Source organism: Vigna radiata, chromosome 6, assembly GCF_000741045.1.
Source record: "Vigna radiata var. radiata cultivar VC1973A chromosome 6, Vradiata_ver6, whole genome shotgun sequence".
NCBI classification, from domain to species: domain Eukaryota; kingdom Viridiplantae; phylum Streptophyta; class Magnoliopsida; order Fabales; family Fabaceae; genus Vigna; species Vigna radiata.
The window spans coordinates 6,019,304-6,038,968 of record NC_028356.1 but is presented as its reverse complement, the minus strand read 5'-3'; the positions used below and the strand labels follow the sequence as shown (position 1 = coordinate 6,038,968).

Sequence of the window (19,665 nt, the reverse complement as noted above, 5' to 3'; positions counted from 1 at the left end):
TTAAAAGTTTTGTGTTGAAAAGTGAGATCTTAGATTCAAGTTTAGCTATAATATGATGTGATGGTAGCTTAGACGATAGAAGGAAGGTCATGTATTCAACTTTTAATGAGTAGATCAATACTTTGGAATTAGGGTTAGATGTCTTTTGAAAAGTTGGTGAGAGTTACTGGGTGCAAAGTAAGGGTCTTCATCTGTTCATATGCGTTTTTTTAGACGTTTTATTTGGATTAAATTATATTTTTATATTTTAATTGAATAAAGCTTGTAATTTGTTGGATGATATTTTTTTATGTGCATGTTGAAATGAGACAAAGTTAAAATGATTTTATTTTATTTAAATAATAATATGAATTTTGTAGAGTTGCTTTTAGTTGATGTACTCTTTGTAGTTTTATTAAAAATATTATGAAAATAGTTAATGTATAAGGATACATATGCCAGAATTTGAGAAAAAATTGTATATATTTCGTTTATTATACATAAATGTAGAGTATTATATTTTATTATATGGTTAGATGATATATAACATGTGAATTATTTTTATTATACAGTTTACATACAATACAACATAATAATGTTTTAATGTATATTACGAATGAAAATTTATGTGCAGTGACAAATTAGTATTTTATTTTCAAATAGATATTATGAAATTCGTGTAAAGTTAACAAGCTTCGAAATGCGACTTTTTTTTTTCTATTATATATGTATGTAAGGATTTAAGGTTAGTATGATATATATTTTTGGTATAATTAATCACATTTTTTATTATTTTATTTGTGTTAAAAAAATAGTTTGACATTTAATATTTCATGATGACTATTGTGTGAGAATAAATAATATAGAATAAATAAAGTTTCAGCAAACACATAATATTATTTAGATGTTTGTTATTAAATATATATGTCATACATAATTGTTCCATTTATATTTGTATGATGATGTTATTAATACAGTTGTGTGTTAAGTTAGGGACAATGTTCATCGTCTTAATTGTGTATTGCATGTAGTAATGATGTGGATTAAAGTTATTTGGTTGTTTGATAACATAAAATTGAATGTGTTTTTATGAATGATGCTTGCATATGTAATATGTAATGTGATGGTGTAGTTGAGAAGTGAGTGTCTCAATCATATGAGAGGGTTCTAGGATTTGACCTTGAGGATCCAATAATGATCTCTAGGAGAGCAACGACGAATGGTGGATTGGTGTATTTATATCCAAAGTGAACTTCACCAAGAAAGTTATTTGGGAGAGTGAAGGGAAGTGACACCTATGATGATCATATGACTTGTATTATACGTGAACAGATAATGTTATAGATGGTGGTTCACATGCATAAGAGTGAAGAGTTGAGATATAACTTTGGAAGTACATTTTCTTTTATTTTGGATAAATTTTAATTATTAATTATTTTAAAATATTTTTTTATTATTTAAAATAAATTCTTAAATTACTTTACATTTTTCTTACTTAATTCTTGTTTTGGTTTCAATATTTCTGAGAATTGTTAATGTTGTGTTCACTTGAGCAGAAAACTTTGTTGAAGAAAGAGAATTTGCGAGCGACAATTTGAGAGATTTTTCTTGTTCATTATTGTTGATTTGCAACGACGGAAATGCGGGGAAATGCGAGATAACCATCTCCCAAGGTTGTGAAGATTTGCTGTGATTTATACGCAAATTTCATATTTGCCCTCATTTATTTGTAAAATATCACGAGAATATTAACTCTTTTATTTGATTCCAAAGTTTTATAATCAAATGGATGAAGCATGCATAACTACACTGTACTAAAGAAGATTAATAACAATGGGAAATATTTTGGAGGTGTATTCGGTTCCTTCCATCCGTATATGATTCCACACTGTTATCCAGTTCCATTATTCACAATGTATTTGGTTCCCAAGCCCCGTATTCACTTACACGTTTGTTTGGCCTGATGTTTAACTGTGTATTCGATTCTAGAATGATAGTATTCGGTTCTTTTGGAAGATTTGGTTCCAAGCTTCGTGGTGGATGTGCAGTCGCCATTTCAACCAAGCTGGAGGTTGCTTTGGTGGTGGACACCTACATTATATGCTATGAAAGTCAAGGAAGTCGCCATTGGAGTGTTTCAGGTACCGCATGCAAAGCGTGCAACAACGACTACGTCACCGGAGAAGTCCTGGATTTCAAAGAACACATTTTGCATATTCAAACAATCCTAAAAGCCAACACAAAATAAAGAGAAATTTGATTGTAAATAAGAGGAATTATTAAAACGAAAAAGTAAAAACAGACAATAAGCTAGAGAGGCTCATTCAATCTTAGACTTATCCTCTAAAAACTCACACCCTTTTCTTCTCTTTGAGTTAAAAAAAAAAAAAACACAACGACGTTATGCTTTAACATTTGAATAGCATTGTCTATCTGTTTCTCCAAATGACACGTGGAGAAAAGAAGAATCTTTTTTTATGTTTTCTTTTTAGCCTTTCTTTTATTCTTCAATATTAATTAATGCAGAATTATTATTCTTCTATTCTAATTTATTATTATAACCTACATTTTGATGTATTAAATTGCCTTTTAAATATAAATTCTAATATATAAATATTTAACAACATATAATATTATCATAAAAACTAATTAAAATTTTCCTCATAAACCTTCTAATTTAATCTTTAAATAAATAAATGACAATTCGATAATATTAAATAGACTCTTAAATTTTAATTTTAATGATTAAATAAGTTAATGTTAATTTTTTATTCTTTATAAATACTTTTACAATTAAATATAAATTTAACAATTATCATTTTATATTACTTTAATAACTAGGAATATTTTAATAATTTTAAACTTTTACCAATTAAACAATTTTTTTATCTGTCAAATTAATCTAATTCTACACTAATTGTCAAATTTTATTTTCAAATACATTCTCATTTACTTTAAATCTACTCAAATAAATAACAATTCATCCTCAAATTCTTTGAAATCCATCTACTTACTCTCCTCCAATTTTTCTCTTCCCAAGTGAACAAAACATAAATACTTTTTTTTTTAGTTTTAAAGAAAAAAAAATTACTACAATGACAAAAAGGTATTAAGTTCTTTTTGTCAAATAGTTATTACACTAGCCGTTAGTTTATGGGAAATTGTGTGTTTCCAATGTTTTTCTATTATTAAATGTTATAATAAATATGATATTTATTGTTATTGAATATTCAACTTTACCTGTCACAACAATAAATGTATAACTTAATATTGGGTTTTTAATAGGTTTATACTTTGTAATTATTTAATATATTTTTTTTTTCAATTTTTTACTTAATTTTAATATTTATTAAAAAAGTCAATTGATTCTTTTTTATTAAATTAGTTTAATATTATTAGATAATGATAACTTTATATATTGATAATATTATATCAAGACATTATTCTTAAAAAAATGTTAACATTAATTTAACGAAAATGATTATATTGAAACTAAAAGAAAATATTATATAACTATTACAAATATTGAATCCAAAAAGTGTATTAAACCTTTTAAATAGTATTCTTAGCTGCTGTGTGCAAGGTGAGCTATTGGAAAGCAATTGATAGTCTAAAAAGATGATTAACATATTGATCTTTGTTTTGTATTTGGTGATGAGTACTGCAAGCCTTGGAGTTCATTGTATTCAAGATACACTCAAAGAAGATATGGAACTGGAACAACAACTAAATCTCATTAATAAGCCTTCTATCAAAGTTATTCAGGTATTTTATAATTTTCTATTCAAATTACCTTATACATTATTTGTTAAATCTAATCACATTATATAAATTAATATTCTTTTATGTTTATTGTATTTAAATTCTGAAGACAAAATATGGAGACATTATTGATTGTATTGATATTAATAAACAACTAGCATTCAATCATCCTTTATTAAAGAATCATAGATTACAGGTATATATTTATGTGTATACATTTCTTTTGAATAATATTAATCTTTCCATCTTTCTTTAATTGCATCTACATATAATTTAAACTTGTGTTGTTTAATTATAGAGAAAACCTAGTTTTCCAAATCCAATTAGAAAAACTAGTATGAAGAATTTACGAGATAAACACATATTTGGACTCGACAAAGACCAATGTCCTAAAGGAACTATTCCTGTCCGAAGAACAACAAAAGAAGACTTGATTCGTGAAAAAGGTTTATTAAATAATAGTATCTTTGTCGAAGATATTCCTGGTGTTCATGTATGTTTTCTCCTTCGACTAAATTTCAAATTTTATTGATTTATTTTTATAAATATTTCTAATGCTTAAGCCAATTGAACTTTGTAGCTTGCAGAGGTAGCTCTTTCTTCAAAATTTAGTCCATACTATGGAGTGAAAGGAACAAACAGTATTTATAATCCAAAAGTTACTAAGAGTCAAATGTCCCTTTCTCATATATGGGTTCAAAACGGACCTTTTAACAAAATCAGTCTTGGATGGCATGTAAGTTTAATTTTATTATTATATACAATTTTCTATAAATATTATTCAATATTTAATATTTAATTTGTGTTTATTTATATAGAAAGCAATATATACCTCTCTAAACTAACGATTTGATGAAGGTATCTCCGAAATTGTATGGTGATTATCTAACCCATTTATACATATCATGGACGGTACGAAAATCAAGTTTGAGTTTTGCTTCACATGAATATTATTCTTCACTTTATTTTAATTTACAAAGCCTTTATGTAAAATAAAAATAGAATGTAATGTTAAAAAAATATACAGAGAGACAATTACGATCAGACGGGATGCTACAATCTTAAATGTCCAGGTTTTGTTCAGACTCATGGTGCTATTTTTGTTGGTGCACCTTTTACAAATGTATCTTCTTATGGAGGACCACTTGTTGATTTTCTCATTTCTATTAATCAGGTAATGTTATTGGAATACATTTTTCATGCAATAATGTATGATACATGCAGCTAAGCTAATTCTTGACGAAATTGTGTGTGTATACTTTTTCAGGACCCNTTAACTAAAAATTGGTGGCTACGTGTAAAAGATTCTTATATTGGATATTTTCCTATAAAATTGTTCTCCGGCTTGGATTTTGCAGATAAAGTAGGGTGGGGTGGAAGAACATTAACTCCTCGAGGTTCTAATAGTCCTCCAATGGGATCTGGGCATTTTCCTGATATGCACTTTCATCATGCAAGTTATTTCAGATTAATCTCTTATAAAAATGCATCAAAAGATAATTACGGACCTGAAGACTATCAAATAGAAAAATTCATAGACAAACCTAATTGTTTTGGTCTTAGTTACTATGGTAATCTTCATAAAAATCTTGAATATTCTTTTCAATTTGGAGGACCAGGTGGTAATTGTGGTGATTGATTAATTTCCTTTTTTATGTGAACTTCAAAAGAATAAATATTATACCTATCATTATTTCAAATAGTTTATTTTAACCATTTTCATATTTGGATCAATATTCTAATATTCTGTTTCGGATAACTAGATCAAGAACTTCTCCTTCACACTTAATGACTAGTCTTTTTAGTTCATCTTCAATCTCAATTATCGTTATTATTATTAATTTTTTTTGTATAATTCTCAAGCCGAGCGGTGGTGTGTCTGTCAAAAACACTCCGACGAGTTAATGGATTAGATATGTTCTTACAGTATAATCTTAATTTAACAATAAATACAATCACCTACTTATATATTTATAGATTTTGAAGTGGACCTTTAATTAGAATTGATCCAATTATAATCCAAGAGTTCATAAACATGTTTATCTTATTAAACATGCCGGATTTATGATGATGATTCTAATGAGTGATTACCATTCGATCGATACTGAATAGGTGACCAATTGGTCGAGAGAAAGTGTAATTGGTAAAGAAATTTGGAGAAATCTTGGTTCTTATGAGAAAATTGACTATTAAGTGTCAAAGATAGTACATTGATCGGATGGCTATATGATACAATTTTAATGTTAAAAATCACTTAAATAATACTTGTAATTAGCTGTGAGAATATAACATTAGTCACAATTCACAATTGAAAAGATATGTCAAAACTGGCTTATTGAATTTTAAAACGACCCTAAAATAGTTATATAGATTAAACTCAGCCAACACTAATATAAGTTAAAAGAGTAATAAAACCAAGTTACATTGAAGTTAGGACACTTTAATTATAATACAAATTTAATTTTAAATTAATAAGTTAAATAATTATAATACTGTGTCAATTTAACTAACACACAAGGTAATATACAAAATTATAATGTGAATAAATACAATAAAAATAGACTTCCCAGCTAAGACCAAGTAATAGGAGTTGATTTTCTATTTCATCCTTTTCCCATTTCCTCAAAAACCTAAAGCCTTAACTGAGTTCTTCTACCAACATTTCTATGTCATTATAGTAAGCTGTGGTAGCGTCAGTAGTAGGCTTGTGGTCTCGTGAAGGTTCAGATTGTTGGTTTAGTTCCTCTACTTATGTGAGAGTTTTGCTCACAATCCTAATTAACTTGTAGTGACCATAATATTTGTCGTTCTTATGAGTTCCATTGTTGTATATCTAAATTTTGCATTTTCCACTTTGTAATGGAACATAATCACACTCGTTATCACTTGAGATTGTTGTTGGTAGTTCTTCATCATTCTACTTAAGCTCGAACTCACTACCAACTCGTCGAAGCTGCTTCTCATTGTCATTATCCATCACATTGTCATTGGAGCTCACATCCTACGCCATTGGTCTACACGTTGTCGCCAGCAAACAAGAACCCACCACGTGAGTCTATCATGTACAAATAAAAAAAAAGAAACCATAAATGAAAGAAGAAAAAAAAAGACGAGAAAGAAAACAAACTAGATTGTGATATTTATGATAAAATTTATTGATGAATTTTTTTTTATAATTATCAATAAAATTTATCGACATATTTTTCCTTTAATAATCACTCATAAATATAAATTTTTATCAATAAATATTACCAACGAACTTCGATCTATCAAAAATTGATTAAAAAAAGTTATTATTGACTAATTTTGACCATCATGTCTATTTTTTTTAGGGTCCCGTTATTTTGACACCCAATTTTTTACACACATTTGACACTGCCACATGGCAACGTCATATTGGGTAGTTTGTGTTTTTTTTTTTAAAAAAAAATTTGGCCTGCAAAATGGAAAGCTTTTATAACAATTTGGATTCCAATTCTACCCTTCGCCTGTTTCATTAGTTTTGTGTGACAGATTACCTCTCTCTCACATTTGCTCGTCTCCCATCATTCTCTTCCTTGGTGTCTGCGGCTCTACTGGCGTTTTCGTGCTCTCCAGTGCTCTCAAGTGCTCTCAAGTGCCTTATTGTTGTAATCTGAAATGGCAAGTTCCGGAATGGACCTTCGTTGGACCAAGGTAAATGCCTTCTCCCGTTGTAGGTTTGGGTATTTGGTTTTAGGTTTGGGTATTGGGGTTCTTGTGGTTTCTTGCACACGTTATGGGTTTTTGTTATTTGATTTGGTGTTTTCATTTGTGTTATTTTCTTTTGGACAGTTGACCGTGCGTCATTCATTTTCAACTATGTATGTTTGCACTCTTACTGAACGGTTGACAGAGGAGCAACGGGAAGTCATTTCGAAGACTCCATTTGGTTGGTTTTTAGAGTTGAGTGGCAAAGTCATATTCAATACTAAAATTTTGGATGGTTTTCAAAGTGTTGGACGTCCACAAGCATTTAGTGACGATGCATTTTTTTCACTTGTTGGAGTGTCCACCGAGGAAGCGGGTGGAATGTGCAACAATGAAGAAAGTGCAATGTCGCCAAATGCACCGGGTGGAATGTCGAAAAACCAATCACAGCTGAAGCGTTATGTTAGGATTGGTTCAAGAAGGCGATTTAAGAGCCAAGTACTTAGGACACCAAACACAGGAAATGTAGTAGTTAGAAAGAAAAATGAGTAATTATTGTATTAGACTTCAATGTTAGGACGAGAAAAAGATGGTGTAATTAAACCTATTTGGTTCAATATATAGAACATTAATGTTTGGTTCAATACATTTACGTAATTGCAAATAAAATGTGTTTGTAACATTAAACCTATTTGGTTCACTAAAACTCACCAAGGTTCATGTCATCACCCTCGGTGGACCCCCTCTACATCATGGGGTTTCCCAAGCATCAGATCCAACTCTACACACACACTTATACAAAAAACCAGTCAACTTGTCTTAAAAAACACCCAAAATCACCAGTGGTCCCCCACATTACCATAGGTGGTTCCTTTAGTGCAACAGGATGTCCAAAACGGGAATATGGCTCGCGTAATCGATTACAAGCCTATTGTAAATGATTACAAGAGTGTTTTATGTGGCAGATTTCACTAAAACTCACCAAATTTCATGTCATCACCCTGGGTGGACCCCCTCTACATCATGGGGTTTCTCAAGCATCACATTCAACCCTAGACACACACTTATACCAAAAACCATTCAACTTGTCTTTAAAAACACCAAAAATCACCAGTGGTCCCCCACGTTACCACAGGTGGTTCCTTTAGTGCAACAGGATGTCCAAAACGGGAATATGGCTCGCGTAATCGATTACAAGCCTATTGTAAACAATTACAAGAGTGTTTTATGTGACAGATTTCACTAAAACTCACCAAGGTTCATGTCATCACCCTGGGTGGACCCCCTCTACATCATGGGGTTTCCCAACTATCACATCCAACCCTAGACACACACTTATACCAAAAACCAGTCAACTTGTCTTAAAAAACACCCAAAATCACCAGTGGTCCCACACGTTACCACGGGTTGTTCCTTCAGTGCAACAGGATGTCTGAAATAGGAATATAACTCGCGTAATTGATTACAAGCGTATTGTAAACGATTACATGAGTGCTTTTTGTGGCAGATTGCAGTGAACTTCCCCAAGGTTCGTGTCATCACCCTGGGTGGACCCCTCCTACATTATGGGGTTTCCCAAACATCACATTCAACCCTAAACTCACACTTATACCAAAAACCAGTCAACTTGTCTTAAAAAAGACCTAAAATCACCAGTGATCCCCCACATTACCACAGGTTGTTCCTTCAGTGCAACAGGATGTCCAAAACGGAAATATGGCTCGCGTAATCGATGACAAGCCTATTGTAAACAATTACATGAGTGCTTTTTGTTGTAGATTGCAGTGAACTTTCCCAAGGTTTGTGTCATCACCCTAGGTGGACCCCTCCTACATCATGGGGTTCCCCAAGCTTCACATCCAACCCTAGACTCACACTTATACCAAAAATAAGTCAAGTTGTCTTAAAAAACACCCAAAATCACCAATGGTCCCCACGTTACCACAGGTGGTTCCTTCAGTGCAACAGGATGTTCAAAACTATAATATGGCTCGCGTAATCGATTACAAGCCTATTGTAAACGGTTACAAGAGTGCTTTTTTCTACACAGACTGCAGTACTTGGCCTTAATTGGTATGAAAATTTCATACATTTCACATAACAAAAACCTGGACATCAATGATCAATCAACAATTATTTCAACATTGCACATAACCAATCTTCAAAATCAATCGTCGTATTGCAATAATAATTTGTACAATGTCTTCAAATATATAAACGATTACAAACACACTCGCTTAAACGATTACAACATCCTTGTACACTGAACATAAACAAGGTTGAAATCAAATTTCTTATTCATATAAGAATCTGTACAATGTGTTCATATATATTAAAATTACACAGTCTCCATAAACAATATTGATTCTTACAATGTTCACTACATTTGAACAAAGGACAACTATCTTACAACAATCCATACACCGATAGCGCATCTAGTAATCTTATGTTTTCGTCGTCCAGGATGCAATCAACTACATATTGCTTTCTAAAAGCAAGCAATTCCTCCTGAAATGAAAACATTGATATTGTCAAATCAACCCAATCATCAAACAATAATGAAAATCATATTATGACTTACATTCATATACTGTGACATACTTTTCCATTGTATTTATCCTCTCTATCCAAAATTTCCATAGCTTTTGACATTATAACTACACAGTCATGTCTGAAACAATATAAAGATAACATCAACCACTTTTGACAAATCACATCATTTACAACACCATATTTTTAAATTACAGGTTGGGTTGGGATGAGATTTTTGCATGTACAACAGACAAAGGTCCAATACTCCCTTCCGAGCAAGGTTTTCCGCTTACAAAGTACAAATTACAATAACACGTTAATAATATGTCATTAAATGAAACTCTATAACATTATTAAATGGGGTAAAACATACCACAGCTGTGTCAATCCTTCTTCGGTCTCTTATGCCCTTCCCCAAAGAGTCAATAACATATATGGTTAATGTGCTAATTTTAACTACATAGCACCATCAATGGTGATCATGGCAAAAAGGAAGAAACAGCTACAAACAAATACATCGACAACTACTACATGTCAAATAACACCACAAACACAATGAAAAATAAATCTCACTCACAAAGTCAGCTGTTGCAATGTCTTCAAGTCCAAAGTGTCCGACATGCAAACAATTGTTGTACTTATGAAGAGTGAACACACAATGATTTTTTTTCCATTCTCCTATAATCATCGAGTAACGCTTAAAGCCCTCGGTATTACCGACGGCCTTAAAGCCCTCGGTAATACCGAAGGCCATGAGGCCCTCGGTAACGCTTTTCGAAAGTGTGTGTTTAGCGACGGCCTGGAGGCCGTCTGTAATTTTGACAGTCTTTTTCAAGCCAATTTGCTTCTCTATTAAACCCAAAACCTGCAAATGAAAAATCAACAATCCCAAACATCAATTTATCCAGACAACATCAATTCCAAACATCAATTTATCCAGACAACATCAATTCCAAACATCAATTCAAATGTAATCATTCAACATTCATCAAGAAAACTTCAATCATTCTAAGTTTCCAAAGATGATAAGTGTCAAAACAAAGTTNAAAATGCAATCCCAAACTTCTAAGTTTAAAATGCAAAACAAAGTTTGATACTAAAATACTAACTTCAAAGTTTCATAAGTGTCAAAGTTCTTAAAAAAGAAAACCTAACTAATTTTTTTTTCTAAAGTTCCTAAATATCAAAACCTATGATAACCATCAGGATTAGGATCATCACGATCATCAGAATCATCACTATCTTCGTCTTGCACAACCGTGATCTGGAAAGGAGGCTGCTGAGGTGGACATGGCTGTTGGGATGATGATGGGGCGGTATGTCCTTGCTGAGGAACCAATGTCCTAACCAGATTTTCCAGATTTTCAAATTTGGCTAGAAGTGAATCATAAGCATCTTTACTGACGACATTGTTGGGGTAAAATGAGGTAGAGGTAGATGATTGATGTCTGAATATGCCTCCTCTTCCAGCACTATAATGAGAGGCAAGTTGCCCTACCCCATACAGTCGTCCTTTCTTTTTTCCCCCGACGGTATCAACCCAGCATTGGGTCCTGATCATTTCTTCATTAGCACCAGATCCCCCCTCTGGTCTTGCCTGTGTCAATCTCGCAGAAAAATCTTCCTGTTAAATAAGATAGAAAACATCAGTAACATTAATTTGAAAGTGTGAAAAAGGAGTACAAAATTGAATGTTGTTAAAAATTTTACTTACAATGGTCTTGCGAGACCTCTCATCAACATATTCACCAGTCCCCTTGCGAATATGAGTCTGTGTAAAGACCTCATCAACATGAACAACCCGTCCAAGCGTCGCTGCCTGTAATATTTTAAAACATACGAATGACACATATATTAATTTCAAGGTACATGATGTTATTGAGTTATTGATAAGAAAAGAATCAAGATTTTTACCATACGAATCGCATGTTCATGTGTGGTGATGGATCCTCCAGTGTACAGTGCACCACCTTTTTCTGATGCCCTATTTTTCTAGCGGTAGCACATTTAATGCGATACTGTAGCGTATTCCAATGCGCCAAGAATGATATCAATATCATATCAAACAAGAACACTAATATGAAGTTGATGAATATAAGAGAGATATGGAAGAGACTGATGAAAAGTTTTCCAAGACATCATATATTCTCTACAGAAAAACAACTTTGCTTGAAACTGATAATATGGACTGTTGTTAACAGTAAAGCTTTCTTGTTTATGACTCGGAGAAACATAACTGGTTTAGTTTTTTTTTTTCCAATAAAAGAAACATAACGAAGGATTATAGGACGCCTAGAGACAAAAATTGGTTCACATGTGATAGAGATGTAGGTCCCACAGGCACAGGCCAGAGCACTATGGCTAGTAAAGTAAAGTCATACATAAGTCACAACCAAAGCAAAGCACAATGTTACATAGCATAACATAGTATAGCATAGCATTGTATGAGATCAGATCAGATTCCCTTGAAGAACAAAGTCTTAATTGGAATGGTTTCCAAAAGCAAAAGGGTGAGGGATGCAGCATTCTCCTCCTTCATCTTGCTTTTACCGTTGGTTGGGTTTGGTAACTCAGATTTAGGCAAAGACAGAGAAGAGTGTGCAGACAAACTTATAGGGCTGGCTAGCTGTGTTCCTTACGTTGGTGGTGAGGCCAAAACCCCAACCATAGACTGCTGCAGTGGTCTCAAAGCTGTCCTCGATAAGAGCAANAAGTGCATCTGCATCCTCATCAAAGATCGTGATGACCCCAATCTTGGCATCAAAATCAATGCCACTCTCGCCATTCAACTACCCTCTGCTTGCAACGCACCTGCTAATATATCTCACTGTGTAGGTACCTACTCATATCATTTCACTCTTTTTTCTCAATATTTTCATTTTCATTTTCATTCCATTTTCATATACAATATCATACTTTTCAGATCTTTTGCATTTAGCACCTAACTCTCATGATGCCAAGGTGTTTGAGGGATTGCAAAAATCCGCCAAATCAAACAGTTCCACCCAGTTTCCAGTGGTGATTATTATTACATTACTCTCACTTTCCTACTAGTTCAGAAAACTTCTCAAGCACACTCACCTCTCCTCGTTCTCATCTTTTCTTATTCTTCATTAATTTTCGTCCAAGGATGGAAAACAATACCTCTACGTGTGGGGAAAAGAACGAAATAATGCAATTGTATGACAAAAGAGGACAAAACCCGTGAAGAAATGACAGAAGCTACGGCTAACCTGATTCTAGCTGTATTATCCCTCCACACCCCTGTGGCGCACAAGCCTCACGCGTACAGCCACAAACCACCACCCCTGCGGCACACAACCTCACGCGCACAGCCACAAACCACCACCCCACCTGCAACACGCACAACGAACCTCAATGAGACCAGACAGAACGGACAGACACACAATGTCACCGGAAAGACAGAGGTAGAACAATGGAAGCACAAACCAAATGGAAGCTCCATAGAGAACGCCTTAGGGTTAGGGCTTTGGGTAGAGGAGAACGAGAATTTCTGAAATCTGGGCAAAACTTTGGAGCAAAAGGGAAGGGTTTTGGAGGAGCAAAGGGGAATCACCGTGGAATAAACCTGAAAAGGGACGAGAGTTCTGAAGTCGTGGAGGGGACGAGAGCAAAGGGGTATTTTGGCTCGAAGAGTGGAGGGAAACTGAAGTCGTGGGTTAAATGAGTTAGGAACTTACCGACGGTCCTTTGGCCCTCGGTAATGCCCTCGGTAAAATGTATTTACCGAGGGGCTGGAGGCCCTCGGTAATATCTCGCAGCTAATTCCTCATTTTACTGTAGTGAACACATTATTCCAACAATCAAGTACACCATCTCACAAATCAATTATAAACAAATTACCTCATATAACGAACTAAAAAGGATCCTCTTCACAACCCCGGTGGTCCTTCCCTCAAAGTGCATAAATACTCGCAGTTAACGTCCACAGCCTCACGTAGGTACACACACCACCTAAATGGTGTCATCGTAATTCGTTGTACATGGTCTTTTCTCAGCAAAAGATTCATTTCAATAACATTTGATGAATCCATAGAAGTACGGACCCTCCACTACAAAAGATAACGACAACATTATTATTACTAACAAAAAAAATGCAACTAAATAAAAGACAAAAACTTTAACTTACCTTTGGGATTCCAAAAGCCATTGCAACTGCACAAAAAATGGAAACACGTAAGAGCCCAAATATCAATACTTGCTTAGGGTTCACAAAACAAAAAATGAATAAATAACACCCAACACAACAATGCGACAATGCGAGGCGAAATGATACACAAAGAGAGCCCACACAATGCGAGAACGAGTCGAAATGACGAAACACACACACAAAGCCCAAGCCACCCAAACAGGGTATATGAGAAATAGAGCTTACCTTGCGAAAGATAGCCTTTTTTCAGTTCAGATCACACGAACGGTGGAATGGAGATAGCAAAGGACTTGAGATGAAGGTTCGAGAATGGAAAGAAAACGAAAGTGAAAGAGAAACTTCAGAAGCAAAGTGAAAGACTGCAGAACGAAACCGCCAAATGCAAATTCATATCTCAGAATTCCTATTCTACCCTCGTCAGTATATTAAAAAACCCATTTCCATTTAAAAGAAAAAACCCAATAGAAATTTGATACCTGGCCGATGTCAAATATGTGTCAAATAAGGGTGTTAAAGAAACATTTTAGTTTTTTTTTTTGTCTCACCTTTTTCTTTCTCGTAATTTCAAATCTTTGACGCCATCTTCGATTACTGTAGTAAGTACTGAAGGTCAAGGATGGTAAGCAACGTCACACACCAAAACTATAGTAGCTGAAAGTATGGTATAAATGGATAATAATCCTCTAAATGACTTTTATTTTAAATATGAAATTCTAAAATATTTAAACAATTCTTGTATTTTCTATATCTAAGGAACTCATGGTCAGGCTTCCAAATTTGAATCATCGAGTTGATGATTTATCAAGACCATACTTGGATACTTGGATTCTCCATAGGGTGTAGATAATATAGGTCAGATGGATTTTGAATAGCATTCATGATATTGTGAGCTGTGTTGAATTCAGTTTCCATGAAACTTAATTCTGTGTTAACTTAATTTGATTTTAAAAAACTTTTACATTTATTTGTATATCTAGTGTAAATTAACTTTAGTTTTAATTTATGTGTAACTATTATAACAAAAAACAAAAAAGAAAAAAAAATCAATAATAAAAACATAAAATCAAAATAGTTTGATGATGGTCCTAATCCCCTTGCAGTGGTGGCTGCTTCGATGATAGGCCTATCAACTTTGATGAAGTGAAATCGGAGTTAAGAGCCAATGGTCCAATAATCAAGCCCCTCCGAAAGGTAAGCCCATTTAGAAAGTTATTAATACAAACACAGATAGGGTAGTTGATTCAATTTTAATACCGTATTTATTTATTAATAAAATAACCTAAATCGAACTTTTACTTTGAAGTTGAAGTGTCTTTCACATATGATCCACTTGTTCATACACGACATCAGAATCACCTTAGAATAAAACCTTTTATTAATACTCAACCTTAAATAAAAATAAGTAAATATATATAATTGGTTTTAAATTTAAATTAAAATCTTAAGACAATAAATATATAAATTTTTCTCTTTATATTTTATTATATATTATTGAAATTTTTTATTTTTATCCAAAACTATGAGTATCCAGCCTTTTTGTTTCCAAATCTTTTCAAAATTTGTTTGTTTCCAAGTCTTTTTTCCAAATTTGTCTGTTTCCAAGTTTTTTTCCAAATTTGTTTGTTTTCAAGTCTTATTTTTCAAATTTGTTCGTTTCCAGTTTTCTTTTTAAATTTGTTTCTTTCCAAATATTCCTTTGAAAATTAGAAAAAAGAAGAAGAATATAGCGCGTTGCTTCGATTATTTCTTTCTTTCTCACTCTCTCATGTTGACAAGTTTATTGAAATAATATGGTAATGTTATTTCAACCTCTAGCTAAAAAATTTAGCTTTTAAAGTCGTTATTTTATAATGATAAACAAATTATAAAAAATAAATCAAATCTTGAGAAAACTTTGAGTAAAATTTGATTTAAAAATTGAATTTTCCCTGTTATGAACATGTATCTGATCATTTTAAGTTAATAATAGATTATTTTAATGCAATCAAAATTAAATTTTATTTTATTTCTAGATAATTAATTATTTTTAAAAGTAATTTATATATGCCAATAAAAACCTTATATTAGTCTTGCAAATAACTTATTATTTGAAGAAATATTCCATTATGTTTAATAAACTTAAACTATTCTTTCTTTTAAATAATTGATTATATTTATAAATAACTGATTATATTGACATGAGTATTTTTTTAATAACACATAATATATTAATTAATTCTAATTAATAATAATTTATTATTTAAGTTAGTTATTTCAAAACTCTATAATTTCCTTTTTCAACTTGTTAAAAGAAACTTGTGAAGAAGTTTTCCCCATATTTTGTTGAAAAAAATTGTTCAAGATGGATTTAGAGTTTGAATATGCTATATATATATATATATATATATATATATATATATATATGTATGTATTTAATATGATTCCCTTTGTAAAATATTTGTTATTGTGTAATTCTTATTTTAGCATATTTTATAATTAAATAATTAAAAATATAATGAAAAGCCAAATGAAGGTTATTTCGATATTATTATTGCTTATTCTTACTCTTCATATAACAATTTTTGAAAAGAAAAAATTAATAATAAAATGTCATTTTTTTCAAACCAGTTCATCCACTTAATTGTCATTTTAATATACATTCTTTTACTATTCATTCATTTATTCTTATTAAGTTTTAAAACTATTATATATTACGTTTATTAGTCATTGTTTATATAAACAAATCTTAAAGAACACATTTTAAGTGCCCTTATTATATTGAATTTAATGGTAGTGTATTATAAGTATCAAAGTTGTATTTCATAAATTAATCATAAACTCACAACTAGTTTTGTAGATGTTTTATGATTAAATGATAGTAAAAGATTATTTTACATAAAAGTTGTAGGTTAAAACGTGTATGTCAATCCGATTTATCACGGATTTGAGTTGGGTTAGGTTTAAAAAATATTTATTTTTTTATGCGAGTCAATTTTCAACCCGGCTCATCTGGGTGAACCCATGATGAGCCGGATTGGCTCACCAACCCACTTAATTTTATTTTATTAATTTATTATCTTATGAAACCCTAAAAAATACTTTCCTCACTCATCGTGATTGTATACCAAAAAGGACTATTTTGTACTTTTTATTATTATTTTGAATTGTTTTGAGTTTAACATCATTTTTAGAGTGAAAATTATTTAGATTTGAATTACAAAATGTTTGTAATTTTTTTATTTAAAAAAATGTAATTAAGTGAGACAGTGAGCCAACCCGTTTAACCCATCAACCCGTGATGGGTCAGGACAGGTTAGAATTTTTCTGGCTCGCTAATAAATGAACCGGGTTGAGTTAACTCACTAAGTGACCAACCCGTGGTGGGCCGAGTCGGATTGAGCCGGATGCCCGTTTTAACAGCACTAATTTTACATTATTAAAATTCTTAACTTAATTTTATAAAGCATTGTCATCGCATTAGGACAATGCTCTTTCTCATGAAACATCCGTTCATATGATAACGGTAAATAACTTGGCGTTGTATAGGGATTTGACAAAGTAGGTCCGTTCGGTCCATCATTTTAGTTGATGGTCCATAAAGAAGCAGGTCACATATTCTACGATCTTGCAGGATGCCCAATCATAACGTTAAGTGACTAGGAGAGACTGCGCCACCATATCTCTCTTGTTGGTAGCATTGATTTCCAATGCGATTTCTGCCTTGACATTGTTAGCAGGAGCGACTTTATTTGTATCTACATTAGCCGTAATGTTAGCCAAGTCTGTCTCCCGATCGATTGATCCCAAAATGCGAGATGAGTTAGACAATGACACCAATGATGAAAGCATAATCTTCATATCCTCAACTATATCTTCTTGTGGACCCCTCAATCAAATAAAAATCAATGGTCGATATTATTACTTGGAACGTGAAGGACAATTGGCTAGCAAAGAAAAATATGAGAATAAAAGTGAAAACGATGGCAAGACCCACCCCTATTTATAGCCATGTACGCCTCCCCCACTCTACTAATCTCCATCGTTGGATCAAGTCACATCCAACAACCTAGATTACGTGACTCTGTGAATTTTGTTAGGCGCAAACCACGAAGTGTAACATGCCCTTTTTTCAACGGTCATATTTAAAATCTTTCGATATGATTTAAACCGGTCAAACAAGCGGCTTGGAAGCCCTTCAATTGGTTGGTCAAAGAACTTAACCACCTAACAACAAACGCTACCCATCGAAACAAACCCCTTTCGCTAGTCATTTCAGGCTCAAACTTAGGGGACTTGTGTACCTTATGACTGGTTGGTTAACCCGTACAACTGATAGGTCAACATTTCTTTCCATATGCGAGAAAGTTACCATTAAGTCCAATTGGGATGACTGATTAGTAATATGAATATTACGATCGAGAAGCACATTATACCACTATCACAGCCAAATAATCAAGTAATTGAATTGATCGACAAAGTGATAAAGACAATTAACTTTACTAATGAAAACCTTAGAGGTAAAGTGTGATGACGAGATATTGGATCGTAATTAGAGTGTTACTAATCAAAATCCTACTTTAAAGTCTATAAATATAGATTTGAGATTTTACATTTAGTGTATCATTATTTTTTAAGCTGTTAAATCTTTATTGATTTTGGCATCAAATGTGTTCTACACGTACTCACCAAGCATTATGGACAAATGACTTGAACAAATGACAACATAAGAATTTGGAATTAAAGACAACATTAGAGCTTCACACAACCTACAGAACGTGAAATTGTTAACCCCGACCATCACACCCTAAAACATGTATGATTTGATATTCTTATCAATTTTGTAACAATATACACATTAAATTTATATCCATACTTTAAGGTACATTCTATTTTAACAAAAATTCAACAATTCACACATATAGTCAATTCCCAACTTGAGAAGATGTTATAAGTTAACTCTCCTTATCTAGTTTGTGTTTATTAGACAAATCTTCCTTCTACACTATAAAATATTTCCACCTAGTATTCAAAAGTATCAAATCTTACAACAATATATCTTCTTCAATAACAACTAAAAAAAGAAAGAAAAAAGACAAATCAAATTCTTAATAAAACATATCCACTTACTAAATCTTCACCTTATCACCTTCCTAGGATTATAATATGCTTACTACAATACTATCATGTTTTTTTTTTTATTCAAGATAAAGTTTAAAGAAGATGACGTTTAAAAAGATAAATTTTATAACCTATTTATATACTTTTTATCCCATTTCTAAATTTTAAAGTATGTGTTACCTAAAACAGTTTCATTCTCAAATTAAATGAATAAATTAGATAGATGTACAATTAAAGGAGAATATTTATTTTTAATTGCATTTTGATGTTGGAAGTATGTTGTTTTGGAGTAGACATCTTTGGTTTTATATACTGTTTATTTAAATTCTTACTTAGTTGGTTGGATATTGCTATCTTTGCTTTTCATTATGGTTGTCTCCTTCAAGGCGTTGTTTTCACACTAGTAAACGGACTAGATAGCCAAACCGACCATATAAATATGATCAAGAGAAATG

At 32.1% G+C, this 19,665-nt stretch overlaps 3 protein-coding genes across 3 annotated transcripts; 2 read left to right on the top strand and 1 right to left on the bottom strand.

The window, feature by feature from the left end:
- The first annotated feature begins 3,633 nt into the window (after positions 1-3,633).
- Positions 3,634-5,380, top strand: LOC106763317. The gene is made up of 6 exons (XM_014647518.1): positions 3,634-3,744; positions 3,851-3,937; positions 4,040-4,234; positions 4,322-4,477; positions 4,769-4,915; positions 5,009-5,380. Exons 1-6 carry the CDS (start codon positions 3,634-3,636, stop codon positions 5,378-5,380), a joined length of 1,068 nt encoding a protein of 355 aa, XP_014503004.1.
- A 5,512-nt stretch (positions 5,381-10,892) lies between these two features.
- LOC111241783 lies at positions 10,893-11,785 on the bottom strand. Its single transcript, XM_022781659.1, has 2 exons — positions 11,657-11,785; positions 10,893-11,566 (listed from the first exon to the last, which is right to left on the bottom strand). Exon 2 carries the CDS (start codon positions 11,501-11,503, stop codon positions 11,126-11,128), a length of 378 nt encoding a protein of 125 aa, XP_022637380.1. The 5' UTR covers positions 11,504-11,566; positions 11,657-11,785; the 3' UTR covers positions 10,893-11,125.
- A 646-nt stretch (positions 11,786-12,431) lies between these two features.
- On the top strand, positions 12,432-13,011 carry LOC106763316 (protein YLS3-like). Its single transcript, XM_014647517.2, has 2 exons — positions 12,432-12,777; positions 12,866-13,011. Exons 1-2 carry the CDS (start codon positions 12,432-12,434, stop codon positions 12,994-12,996), a joined length of 477 nt encoding a protein of 158 aa, XP_014503003.1. The 3' UTR covers positions 12,997-13,011.
- Positions 13,012-19,665: the final 6,654 nt, after the last annotated feature.